This window comes from Desmodus rotundus, chromosome 3 (assembly GCF_022682495.2).
Source record: "Desmodus rotundus isolate HL8 chromosome 3, HLdesRot8A.1, whole genome shotgun sequence".
Classification (NCBI taxonomy): Eukaryota; Metazoa; Chordata; class Mammalia; order Chiroptera; family Phyllostomidae; genus Desmodus; species Desmodus rotundus.
In genome coordinates this window covers 3241019-3253061 of record NC_071389.1, presented here as the reverse complement: position 1 = coordinate 3253061, position 12043 = coordinate 3241019, and the positions used below count along the sequence as shown (strand labels likewise).

The 12043-nt window shown below is 42.2% G+C and overlaps 1 protein-coding gene across 31 annotated transcripts in view; it reads right to left on the bottom strand.

Annotated features, from left to right (window-relative positions):
- The window catches only part of CAMTA1 (calmodulin binding transcription activator 1), a 761376-nt gene that overhangs the window by 722925 nt on the left and 26408 nt on the right, over nucleotides 1–12043 (bottom strand). For 29 of the 31 annotated variants that reach the window (XR_008426389.2, XR_008426384.2, XR_008426376.2 and 26 more), the window contains exons 2-3: nucleotides 10519–10588; nucleotides 5535–5653 (exon numbers count right to left, since the gene is read on the bottom strand). The exons of 1 other annotated variant lie outside the window; for it this stretch is intronic. Coding sequence is in view for 13 of the 30 variants with exons in the window: in XM_053920463.2 (XP_053776438.1) it covers nucleotides 5535–5653; nucleotides 10519–10588 (189 nt within the window). In the remaining 17 variants the exon portion in view is untranslated. The remainder of the gene's footprint in view (nucleotides 1–5534; nucleotides 5654–10518; nucleotides 10589–12043) is intronic. One more of the 31 variants, XM_053920469.2, reaches the window with a different exon arrangement.

Sequence of the window (12043 nt, the reverse complement as noted above, 5' to 3'; positions counted from 1 at the left end):
AAAATCAAGCCTAACCTCCAGTTACCCAGAGGTACAAAATTTCTACTTGTAATGTATTTTATCCATTATCTAGAGCCCATGTATTAATATTCATTATTAAGAATCGAAACTGTTTCCCTAAAAGTGTTTGCTACTTTTAAAAAAATCATCAGGCAGAAATACATTAGGTTTATGTATAATACTTAAAAATGCAAATAAATAAAGAAGCCGAAAACAAAGATCACTAAAACAGCAGCAAGATCCTGGGAAAGTCCATCTGAAGTCACCCTCTGGGACAGAACTGGAGAGCGCACAGGCTCCAAAATCAGGCCGTGGGCTGGGACTCCCAAGTCCGCCACTCAAATCTCCCCACCTCTTGTATGAGGATGATCCCACATAACCCACCTCACAGGACTAGTCCAAGCAGTACAGGGAGACTCATGCCAAGGACCCCCTAGTGCCCCGTCTACGGCAGCCACTCTACAAATGTTTGCGGCCACAGTCACTGTTGTCATCGCCCTTGTGTCCTTTATCATCTTCAGACCCTGAGCGAAGGGCACATGTGGTGGAGAAAGTGTTATCTAAATTTGATTTGTTTTTAGATGCATTTACCGTATTTTTCGGACTATAAAACACACTGGACCATAAGATGCACCTAGGTTTTAGAGGAGGAAAATAGGAAAAAAAAATTTGAAGCAAAAAATGTGGTAAAATATTTAGTAACCTCCTTTAAAGCAGAACTCCTTTTCTGCTTTGACATCTTTCCACAATTTCGGTAGATTCAGCAGGAGACTACAGTAGGCTATCTTATCTTTCTACAACAAAATACAGTAATGACAGAACTATCAGCCCTGTGTCCTTCATAGTTACGGGGGCACTGGAGCTGAGAACATCAGTGGATGACGCACCGTTATGGGGGGATCTGCTGCTGACACTGTTATGGGGGGATCTGCTGCTGACGCTGTTATGGGGGAGATCTGCTGCTGACATTGTTATGGGGGAATCTGCTGCTGGAGGGCCACAGGTTGTGCAACACTCTTGTATGGGGACAGCAGTTTTGCACAACCAGTGTGGTTCTGCAGCTGTTGCCAAATTACAGCTCCCATCATCCCAACCTGTCAAGCATGATGGGAGTTGTAGTTTTGCAACAGCTGCAGGGCCACATTGACAGGTGACCCTGCAGTGGAATTTGCCTATGTTGATGTTAATGGGGACACACCAGTCACGTGATGGAGGCATGTAGAAGCACCTCAGGCTTTCTTCTCCTAACGTGCCTGCACCACCTGTACCCTCCTCCCTAGCACCATAGCATGCTGCAGCAGGGACTCCGCTCCCGCCTCCCTTGCTTTGCACCGCCAGGACACCCCCTCCTCCCAGCCCAGGGCCCGCAGCATTGCCCCCTCCTGCTGCTGCTGGCTTCCCCCCACCCCCACCCCGTGAGCCAGGTAAGCTACATTCAGACTGTAAGACGTACCCCCATTTTCCTTCCCAAATTTGGGGGGGTCCGAAAAATATGGTACTTAAATTGCCTTCAAGAAGGGAAGGAGAGTTTACCTATTCTAGTGAGTGAGAAACGTGAAAGTAGCTTTACTAGGCCCTAAGATCTCCCTTATCGTATGATGGTCTCCCTTTTCAGTGACTTTCAGCTTCACCAAATACTGGCATGTGAACCCACAGTACAAATTCTGTATTAACTCTTTTTTTAATCCAAAACTGAATCACAGAAAGGTCTTGCCGAGTACACCGACGTGATTAAGAGTTGCAGGTCTTTGATTAAAAGCCTAGACAATACATGACAGAACAAGTATCCCCAAGAACTAAGGGAGACACACAAATGAAGGCCAGACCAAGGCAGGCCCTACCGAGTGTGCTACCTCGGCCAAATTATTTAACCACCCTTCCTTCATTGGTTCTAGAGACAGGGGAAGGGAAACACCAATGTGAGAGAGAAACATTGATCTGTTGCCTCTTGCATGTGCCCAACTAGGGACCGAATCCACAACCCAGGCACGTGCCCTGACCGGGAATCAAACACAAGACCTTCCAGTTTGCAGGAGAACGCCAAACCAACTGAGCCACAATGGCCAGAGCTAATTTAACCACTTTTAACCAACACTCCCTCATCTGTCAAATAAAATATTACACATCTTGTAATATTGTTATAAGGCTTAGAAATAGTTATATCCAGTACTCTGTCGCTAGACTAGCAAAGAACAGGTGCCCCCTGAAAGGCAGTACTAACAGGCTCGATCTCCCTCTCCCTCGCTCAGCAAATCCACAACAACAAAGCTGGGCCTTCTCGAGTAATTGCAAATACTACCACACAGGTGTGAGTACAGGAATGTCTCCACATTCCTACAGATGAGTCACATTGCACCCAGGAGTTCAACTCAGTACAGGCCGGTGGGGGGCGGGGAGAAGACGAGAGATGAGAGGGAGGACAGCCAGCCCCCCCCCCCCCTCCCCGAGGCCACCGGGGCAATGGCACCGCCAGGGGTGAGATGCACTTGCAGTTCCCACAGACCTCTGTGGGGACGCGGCCTGGTCGCGGCGAGCAGACCTACAGAAACTGGGTTGTGTACAACACAGCTCCGAAACACAAGCCGACCAGTGCGAGTGGCCGGCCACCAGAACACAGCCATCTACTCCAACTCAGGGGACAGAGCCCCTGGCAATGGCAGTATGGCCACACTTTACTCCAGGAGCCGACTTCCTGGGCAATTCTGACCAATGGGACTCTGCCTTCCGTAGGACCACCAAGCCCCAGTGAGACACCAGGTGCGCGGAAGATCATTTGCCCCAGGTGTCAGTGGCAGCTGAAGGGCGTGGGGAAACGATGATGCCCACCTTGCTCAAAGAAGCGCGTACTATGATCACAGTCGTGACAGTCCACCACCCGTTACCTAAGCCAGTTAAAAAAAAATGAATGGGAAGGGGCCTGGGCGACCGGGTAAAAAAGGACGGGCTTAAGAAGTACAAACTAGCAGCTACAAAGCAGTCAGAGGAGGAATGCAAAGTACAGCCTAGAGAATACAGTCGATAGTATTGTGATAACTATGTTTGGTGACAAGCAGGTACTAGCCGTATGAGGGGATCGCTCCATAAGGTATGTAAATGTCTAATCACTGTGTTATATGCCTGAAACTAATATAATACTGAATGTCAACTATAATTGAGAGACATTTTAAATACAATAAATTTTTAAAGGAATTTTATTTTTTGTCTTTTACCAGTACCACATAACACTCTACAGAATGAATGACCCCTAATCTGAGTCTTCTGCTGTCACTCTAAGACTCTCCTATTTTTCCTAAAGCCCAAAATGAACAAAAAAACCCCCAAGGTCCTCCACACAGAAACACAGGCCAGCCTTCCAATGCAGTGCTCCCACGCAGTGGCTCCCAGTGCTGAGCACAGAGGGTCAGCAGGGCAGGGTGCTCTCCTCCCTGCCCCAGCAGTGGTGAGGCTTCTGCACAGCGACCAACGTCTCTCAGATCTCAGCTTTACTCTTCACCTGTCACAGACAGGGAAGCAGGTCCTCCCTTTGGACTTGGACTTTAGTAACATGTGACCTAAACCAGCGGTTTCCAGGAAGCTGTATATACTAGGGTCCTGGGACAAAATACATAACTTACTTTCCTTTTAATCTCGTCTCTATAAATATTCTTTACTGGGTGTTTTATAATGCATCTAAAATATTAAAGTAAAACATGTAAATAATTTAGAGGTAAGTAAAAATGTGAGCTCAGTTGAAGGGCTGTGCTCCAAAGTTCCAAAGAAGTACTGAAATCAATAATCTAAATAATCTACCAACTAACTTTCCAACACTGCCACCTCCAGCATTATAAAATTCTTAGGGCCACTGATTTTAATGAAGCAACAGCTGGTTTCAAATATAACTTCAAATCATAATTAAAATAAATTGCCAACTTCATATAAAATAAAAAATTGAAAAAATACATACCTATTATGTGTTTTGATACATGTAAATAAACTGGAGATAATATATAATAATATGGTATCAAATCCATGTTTCAGGGAATACAAAGAAATATACTAAATTTTTAAATAATTCATGACCCAGTTGTGACGTAGTAAATGGCTCCCAAATTATACTATTTTGCTGACAGAGTAACAATCTATTATTAACGCTAATTTCCAGCATATCTACTTTGTTTTCATATCTTAAATGTTTAAAATAGTTAATAAATGACCGACTGAAACGACAGGCCTCTAAACTAGCTAATGCTTCTCAAAGTGAGTTGAGAGTTCTGTCTACAGGGGATATAGCATTTATGCAAATAATCAAAACATTCATACCTTAAAAGCTACTTAAAATCAGCTGAGATGAAGTAACAAAGCTATGAGGTCCTTGTGAGTATTTCAGTTGGTAAACTGGGATAAGTAAAGAAACTTTCGTCCATATAACCTCTGACAACGCAAACAAAAGCATTCCAAATCGAGAAGGCAGAGCAAAATAATCTTTAAAAAATAAAGGTGAACAGACACCACTGTTTTCTTGCTGTGTCTTTTAACAAACTGTGTACCCAACACAGGGCAGGATATTATCTTTAACTAAACTTGGAAGTCAGTGTTGAGCCAGCAACACAAGTTGATTATGATGAACTCTGCAAAGCCAGTAACCCCAGCCATCTAATTAAAGGAATGTAGTTCTCCGAGAGATGGACAAGTATCCAATTCCCACCACCACACCGAATTAATATCACCCCAAATTCAAATATTTAGAATCCAAACTAAGAAAGATGACAAAGCAATCTACCCCTAGTAGTAAGACTTCCGGATTAAGATTTACCAAAAAAAGGAAACATCATTCAAGAAGAAAAACTTATTCATTCTAGTTCATCAAACTTCTTTCTCATCGGATGCCAAAAACAGTTTGGCAAAAGTCAGTTTACAGCTGTGAGTACATGAAGCACAGAATTTATTGTTGTATTATTACCTATTAATTATTGTATTATTTTCCATATGAACAACTGTAAAGCTACTTCTGTCCCGCCTCATACGCAGTCTACCGTACAGCCTTCATTCTCAATAGAAAGTCCCGCCATTACGGTAAACCACTGAACCTCCACACCACTTCGCGTCATCAGAGGACCACGAGCCCTTCTGCTAGTAGGAAGCCTGCCCATCCCAACTCTACAGGGGCTTCACACCACCAAGACCCTGCACGTTCCGCGGGCACTGGGCTTGTCTCACCAACTCGTGACGACAAGGCACCAGGGTTTCGTGGAGATGCAGGCAGAGTTAACCACCAAATGCAAGACGCCAAAACGCAGAAAAGCACAGACAGGAACTCATGCTACCTCAGCAAGTCGCTCAGCGTGCACGTCTTAACAGTTTTCAAAACGAGCAGACAGGAGACAGTTCAAGAACCATGCTGGATCTGTCAAATCCAGACTAAATATTCTCCCCGTTTGCAATTCCCTCGTTCAATTACTTCAAATTTAAAGCTAATATAAAGTAGTACTATGCAAAATAACCTAAGAAGTTTGCCCTTCAAGAAATTATACCCCTAAAAATAGAAATTTATCTACCTCATTAGTGTTCCAACGGTGCCTCTCTTTGGGTAAACTTGAACATTTCGGCAGACATTCAAGCAGCTTTTTCGGTAAAAAGATTTTTACATGACTACTATTGCTGTTCCCATGATCATCTATAAAGAAGAAAACAATAAATTCAGAGAAAATAATAGAGAAAATCTCCTTTTAAGTATACTGGCAAGCTCAGAAACAGCCGCCCAGGTCAGTCACTGCGAGCTCGGGAGCACCAGGCACTCGTCTTAGTTAACGACACTCATTCCGTACTCATCAGACAGGTGGCAGCAGGGGTCTGGTCTACAGACTAAAATGAGATCGAGCTTTTGCTCCCTGCCAAGCTGGGGCGCAGGGGCTACCCCCAGCAGCTGCCCGTGACCAGAACATTACTTTTAAAGGTTCTTGCACCAGGTTTCCATGAAGACCATCAAAATTGCAAAATGATTTAACCTCACAAAACCCAGAAATCTTCTATTAACCAGTTGAAAAGTTTTAAGTTTTTTTCAGGGAAGAAGAACTCTAATAAAATAGGACTCTTTTATTCATAAACTAATACTACGTCATCCCCCAGAATACAAATGAGACTCACCCTTTCAAAAGCAAATTACAAATCGTACAGATATGAGGAGTTCAAAGCCGCACTTAGCTAGGTGATACAGAGGCTGGCCTTTCTAGCCTAAATGAAAATATATGCCACTTTAAATAACTCAATTTACATATACATATCTGTATCATTAATGTAGTTCATCAAAACAACTGCTAAATTAGTGAGAGAAAAATCCATTACTTTCAGACTAGATGGCATGTCACGCTACCTAATAATCAGCCTCCCTGGTACCTAGTAGAAGAGATCGTCTCCTTTATCATGTCATTCGTTTATTTATTTATACATCATTTCCTATTTCATTCCTGTAACAAAGTCCCTTTGCCTGGCTCAAAATTTCTTGCCAGTTTTGGCACATTTAGTTCCAACTTTCAAATTACCCACTCCAATTTTTTAATTGCTAAATGGAAGCCCCAATATCCAAAGGGTGCAGTGCATTAAACCAGATACTAAGGAGCAATGCATTAAATACTAAACATTGAATTTGCTCCAGAAAGTCACAGTTGAAACACCTTATTCTGATATTGACAAGATAGAACAGAAACACTGAACTCCAAGTCAAGAGTCCAGGATTCAGGCCCAGTTCTGCTACTTACTAATTGTGTGACCTTGGGTAAGTTACTTAATATCTTCAGTTTTCCTAAATCAAGGAGAATTAGATCATCCCTAACTCTCCTCCAGGCATAAATCCCTACGGAACTGACTTTCATTCAATGACTACGTATCTACCAATTAAACAGCCTATGTGGCATCAGGTATTAACAATGTTAAAAGTGAAATACAACAACATATTTTTCCAGTCATTTACTATAATGTGGCTTAGCATAGTCTCTTTTTGGAACACATGATAAGCATAAAAGAATAAAAAATATTTTCTATAATCACAATAAAATCCTCTCCAAACATTTTTTATCTGATTTACATATTTCTTCTCAAGGAAAAGATCTTAACAGGAAAATACTGGGCATAGAAATAAAGTCTAAAAAAATTTACTACATCATATGGAAATATTTTATAGGGAGGAACTTAGGACTGAGTTTTAGCATACTAAATCTTTTTTGGTTCATTGAATTATAATGCCCATTCTCTATTCTACAAGCAGTATAAAACTTGAAAAACTTCAGAACTGACTGCTTTTAAGAATCCAAAATTTTAATAGTAAAATCAAATTAAACTTTAAAAAAATCTTGCTATGGAACCAAAAAGAGTGTTCAACAAAGAGAAGTTCACAGAAAGTTTTGTGTTAATTACAGCCTACAAAGCCCTGGTAGCTGCTTGTGCTTGTGCATGCTCTGCACTCCACCCCGAGGGAGGGACCAGGGCCCATAAAACTCGAAAGTGCAGAACACCAAATCACGCGAGCCTTTACCTCCCTTCCCTTCGCTCTGCCCCTGCAGTGGTCTTCTTCTTACTCTTTAAATCTCCACGATGTGTACAATTCTGCAAGCAGAGGAGAAACTCTAAAATCTACACTCAATTCAAACGCTCTCCATTTGCAGGGCGCCTTTTATGAAAGCTGTGCCCTGCTAGGTACTCAGTCAACGGCATGTCTTGAATTGTGTACATCTAGTCATATCACTGAGAAAAAGTACTTAAAATATAACTTTGAACAATAACAAAAGAATATTAAACCTCAGCTTCTCAGGTTCTAGTCACAACCTGATGTCAATTATCTGTCCTTTTAGCCTCTTGGAGGAACCCTCTGTCTCTGTAACATATAAAGTGTATCTATCTGTGTACAGGCATGTCTACTTGTGTGTACGCACGTGTATGGGGAGGGAGCAAGAGGAACAGAGAACTCTTCTCAACAGCACGAGTCCCTGCTGCAGAAGAGCCTCCCGTCTCCCACTCTGATGTGGAATCAGGCCACGCTGAACCGGCCTGAAGGCTTTCAAAGAGGACAAGGAGAAGGGCTGTGTAAGCACCGCCTCAATCAAGGTTCTAAATATAGCGCCTGACGGGAGGTACAGCCCTGGGTTCAAAAGGAACAGGGGTGTGACAGGCCAGTGAGCTCCCCTTAATCAGTTTTTAAACCGTGCTATTCCCAGAATTTTAGGTTCATGCTCAATATAAATTGGATGTTTTTAAGAAACATAACAACGGGTAATTTTCCCACTGTGCATTGTGAGGATGGCAATTTTAATACTGGGAAAAAAAATATTAGGAACTCAAACAGGCACGATGTTAAAAGTCTTATTTTCAAATTTCAGATTCTCCAGTTAAAAGTGTGATAAGAAGTAATTTTGCTTTCCCACTGGAAAAGCACTGCTCACATAGCCTCACACTGTGTAAAGCTGTGCTTTCTAACGAAGAGCTGCTTTTTCCTGTTTGGGGACAACTACACAGGACATAGTCACGAGAGGGACACATGTGCCCGTCTCCAAACCCTCGCCTCGGCGCCAGGGCCGGAATAGCACCCTGAGTGAGCAGCGGCATGAAGTGCGCGCTGCACGGCGGTGGGCCGCACCCCAGGGCCGAACGCAGACGGCGACACCCCGCACTGGGAAGTGGAGGTGCCAGCCGAGTGCAGCAAAACACTTCATTGTCGTTCCCTAGCAGAGCATCCGTGTGCGATACAGGACTTCAGAAAATTATTTCCTAACCTCCTTCACAATAAAAATAACAGTGAAGCTCCTGCAACTGACAGATGATTGGCTTGGCTGACAGCTGTAATTCTAGAGAACGAACCATCCTTTCCAGTCAACCCTCAAATATTTTCCAAATAATAATTTCAGACACATAGTATAATTTAACTAAAACTTTCTGAAACATACAAAAATGCTCACTCACTTAATCAGGCGAAAAGTAGAATTCTTGTTTTCCTGTTTTATTCTAAAAATTGAGATTCACATTGCCAAATTCTTTATTTAAATCCAGAAAAGTATGTTTGACCTTTTCCTTGCAACACACTGTTGACTTTTACAAAGTGAATTGTAACTATATTAACTCTAACCTGGAAATGATGCACCCATTTGATTTTAAGTCATAATTAATAAAAATTAAATAATTTTGGTTCTGTGAATAATTGTAAACACTGTTATTCAATCAAGTTGATTATGATAAATGTCTCAACCAAACTGCTCAAAATAAGTCAGTGTAACAGTGTATCAGACTGCTAGGGCTTATTGGGAATACGTTTGATCAACAACTTGGAGTGGTAAAATTAAAAGGAAGCTCTACAATTTTCTGTTTAGCTCTAATTATTATGTGCTTCGATTTAATTAGTAGGATAGGAACTGACTCAGGAAAACATAACCACATACTGTTCCCCTCCAGTCAGCACAGCGCTGGCGGCAGCAAACCCTGCACTGCTAACGGGAGACCCTCAAATCACTATTCATCCAAAATAAGTATCAATTTAAGCACCAACGTCGTGCCAGCATCGGCATGATTTCTCTTTATTCTTTTCCAGAGAGATTCTCCAAAACAAGTTAGACTCAGTTGTAATTATCCAAAAGATATTTAAAGTTAAAAAAAGAAAAAAATAAGTTTTTTTAATAGAAAAACACAACTAGTTTTGCTATTTAACAAGCCCTTTCCTCTTAGGAGTGTGTGATCACCAAATCTTACCCTTTCCACTTTTTAGGTGGCCCAGATTCACCCTTTTTCCTGTCAATCATATTATCAAATCTCTGGCCCAGGTGTAGGTCAACTTATAACCCAGGTTCAATAAACTTCCATTTATCTGCATTTACATTTGGTCTGAAAATAGGTGGGCAGGGGCAGCTAAGCTGGCGCCACAAGAGCCTTTGACCAAGTACTTCCATTTGGATTCGGGGGCCTCTTCTGCCATTCAGTGTCCATCGGAGCTACATGTGCTCGGGTAAATTCACTTTCTACAACTTCTGAGGGCACAAACATCTGGGGGACTCTGTGTCAGGCACCCAGAAAGGAATTTACATGGCACTCTCTCATTTAACCCTCACAAGATCCCATCAGGGCGGAACGACCCCCATTTTACAGATGAAGAGCCAGAGGGTCAGATTAACTTGCCCAAAATCTATAGCTAGTAAGTGGCTCAAATCGGATTCACACATGCCCTGTGGCGTTTCCCACGTGACTCCTACTCTAAGTCATCTGGAATTTGACACTAGAATTATAGAATCGTTGTTCTGGTATCTAACGTTTGCAGAGCACTTTGAATTTCCCATGTGGTTAAACCTTTGCTGTTTTAATCCTCACAGAAAGGTTATGAGGGGAGTATTACTTTGCTACCCCCAGAAGGATTAAGTAACTCATCTAAGATCACACAGCAAGTTAAAGGCAGAACCCAGGTCTTCTAAATCCTGGTCACAGGCCATTCCCTGCACTACAACGACGGAAACACTCTCGCTGCCAAGCCCACCCCTTCCTGTAAGTCAAAAGCTTTTCGAATCCTACCTTCTAGAGGTGGCACGGTGTTGAGAACACAGTAGGTGCTAGTTCCGCAGAATACACTTTGGGAAACGCTCTAAGGAAACAGAAAATAAAATGTAAAACTAATCTTTGAAAAAGATATACACTGGCTCTTCTGTGGTCTTCCTGCCAAAGATGCACAACCTGGATCAAACCCCAAAGGACAACAGTCTACAAAATGACTGGCCTGCACTCTTGCAGAGTGTCAAGGTCATGCAAGTCAAAGACTGAGAGGGTGTTGTGCATTAAAGGAGATGGAAGAGACACTCGAGTGCGGCCCAGGGTTCTGGCTGGAGCTCTCTCTACAGATGTTACCACTGGGCCAATGGGCACGGCGGGAGTAGCATCTGGGGGTGAGATGGTGGAAACGCTTCGGTGTGAGCTTCCTGAGTTTGACTACTGTTTTGTGGTTACGGGAAAGAATGTTATGGTTTGCAGGAAATACAAGAGTTTTGAGGGAGGATGAAACATGTTGGCAACTTATTCTCACATAGTTCAAGGAGAGAAAAGTTCTCTGCACCACACAGTTATTCTGGAGGCGTGAGCGCTGCAAGATTTAAAATCTGTGTGTAAAAAAAGATATATGCTGGGAACATGTATTACGTGTAAAAAGATTAACAGGGAGCATGTGTGTGTAGATGGCACATTTTTACTAAGAACCAACGTCATATTCATTCTGCAGCTCAGTCCACATTCAGCGACATTATTAACCATTTCCCGACAGTAATGCCAACACCCAGCTCACTCAGAAGGGTCGACTGAGTGCCGGCTGACAGCAAGGCAGGCGCAGGAGGTCAGGAAGTAGCTGAAGAACCGGTGTGTGCTCTTGGGCTGCTTCGTGTAGATAAAACTAAAGTTTTCATACAGAACACCTACACAATGGTAACTTCAAAAACAGTTTTCTGTGAGTCTTGCCAGCCAATTATTTTCGGTCCTAAGAATATCCTTTTCTTTTGGTTACAGTATTAAATAAATTTTTAGATTATTCATCCTGCATTACAAACCACATATTTATATATTAGAAATCCAAGAATCATTTAGAAAGTTTGACAACCGCCTCAACGTTTTATATTTACAATTTAAATAGCTCACTTCTTTCTCTTACTAGCTGTCCTTGGGAAAGTAATTTAACCTCTGTATTACCTCATCTCCTAACTCACAGGGCTGTTGGGAGAACTGAATGGGATAAAGCACACAATAGTGCTTTAAATCCCAAAGTATTGCATCAATACAAAATGTTACCGTGGTCAGTAAGGGTAAGCTTCAACAATGTTAACATTTTCTAAAAACAAACTAAGGAGGGCCTAAATTTTTTGTGCCAAAAAGAGAGCAGAAATCTGACTAACCTGAATTTTTAGCTTTCCTCCTTGTATCCATGATCAAATGCCTCACCATAAATAAGTCTTTCTCCACAATGTGATTCCTAGCTACCAGGGTAAGTATCAGCTTCCTAATTATGTATTTTCTGTTTCTGGAAAGTTCTTGTTACAAGACTTGTGCTGGCCTTCTA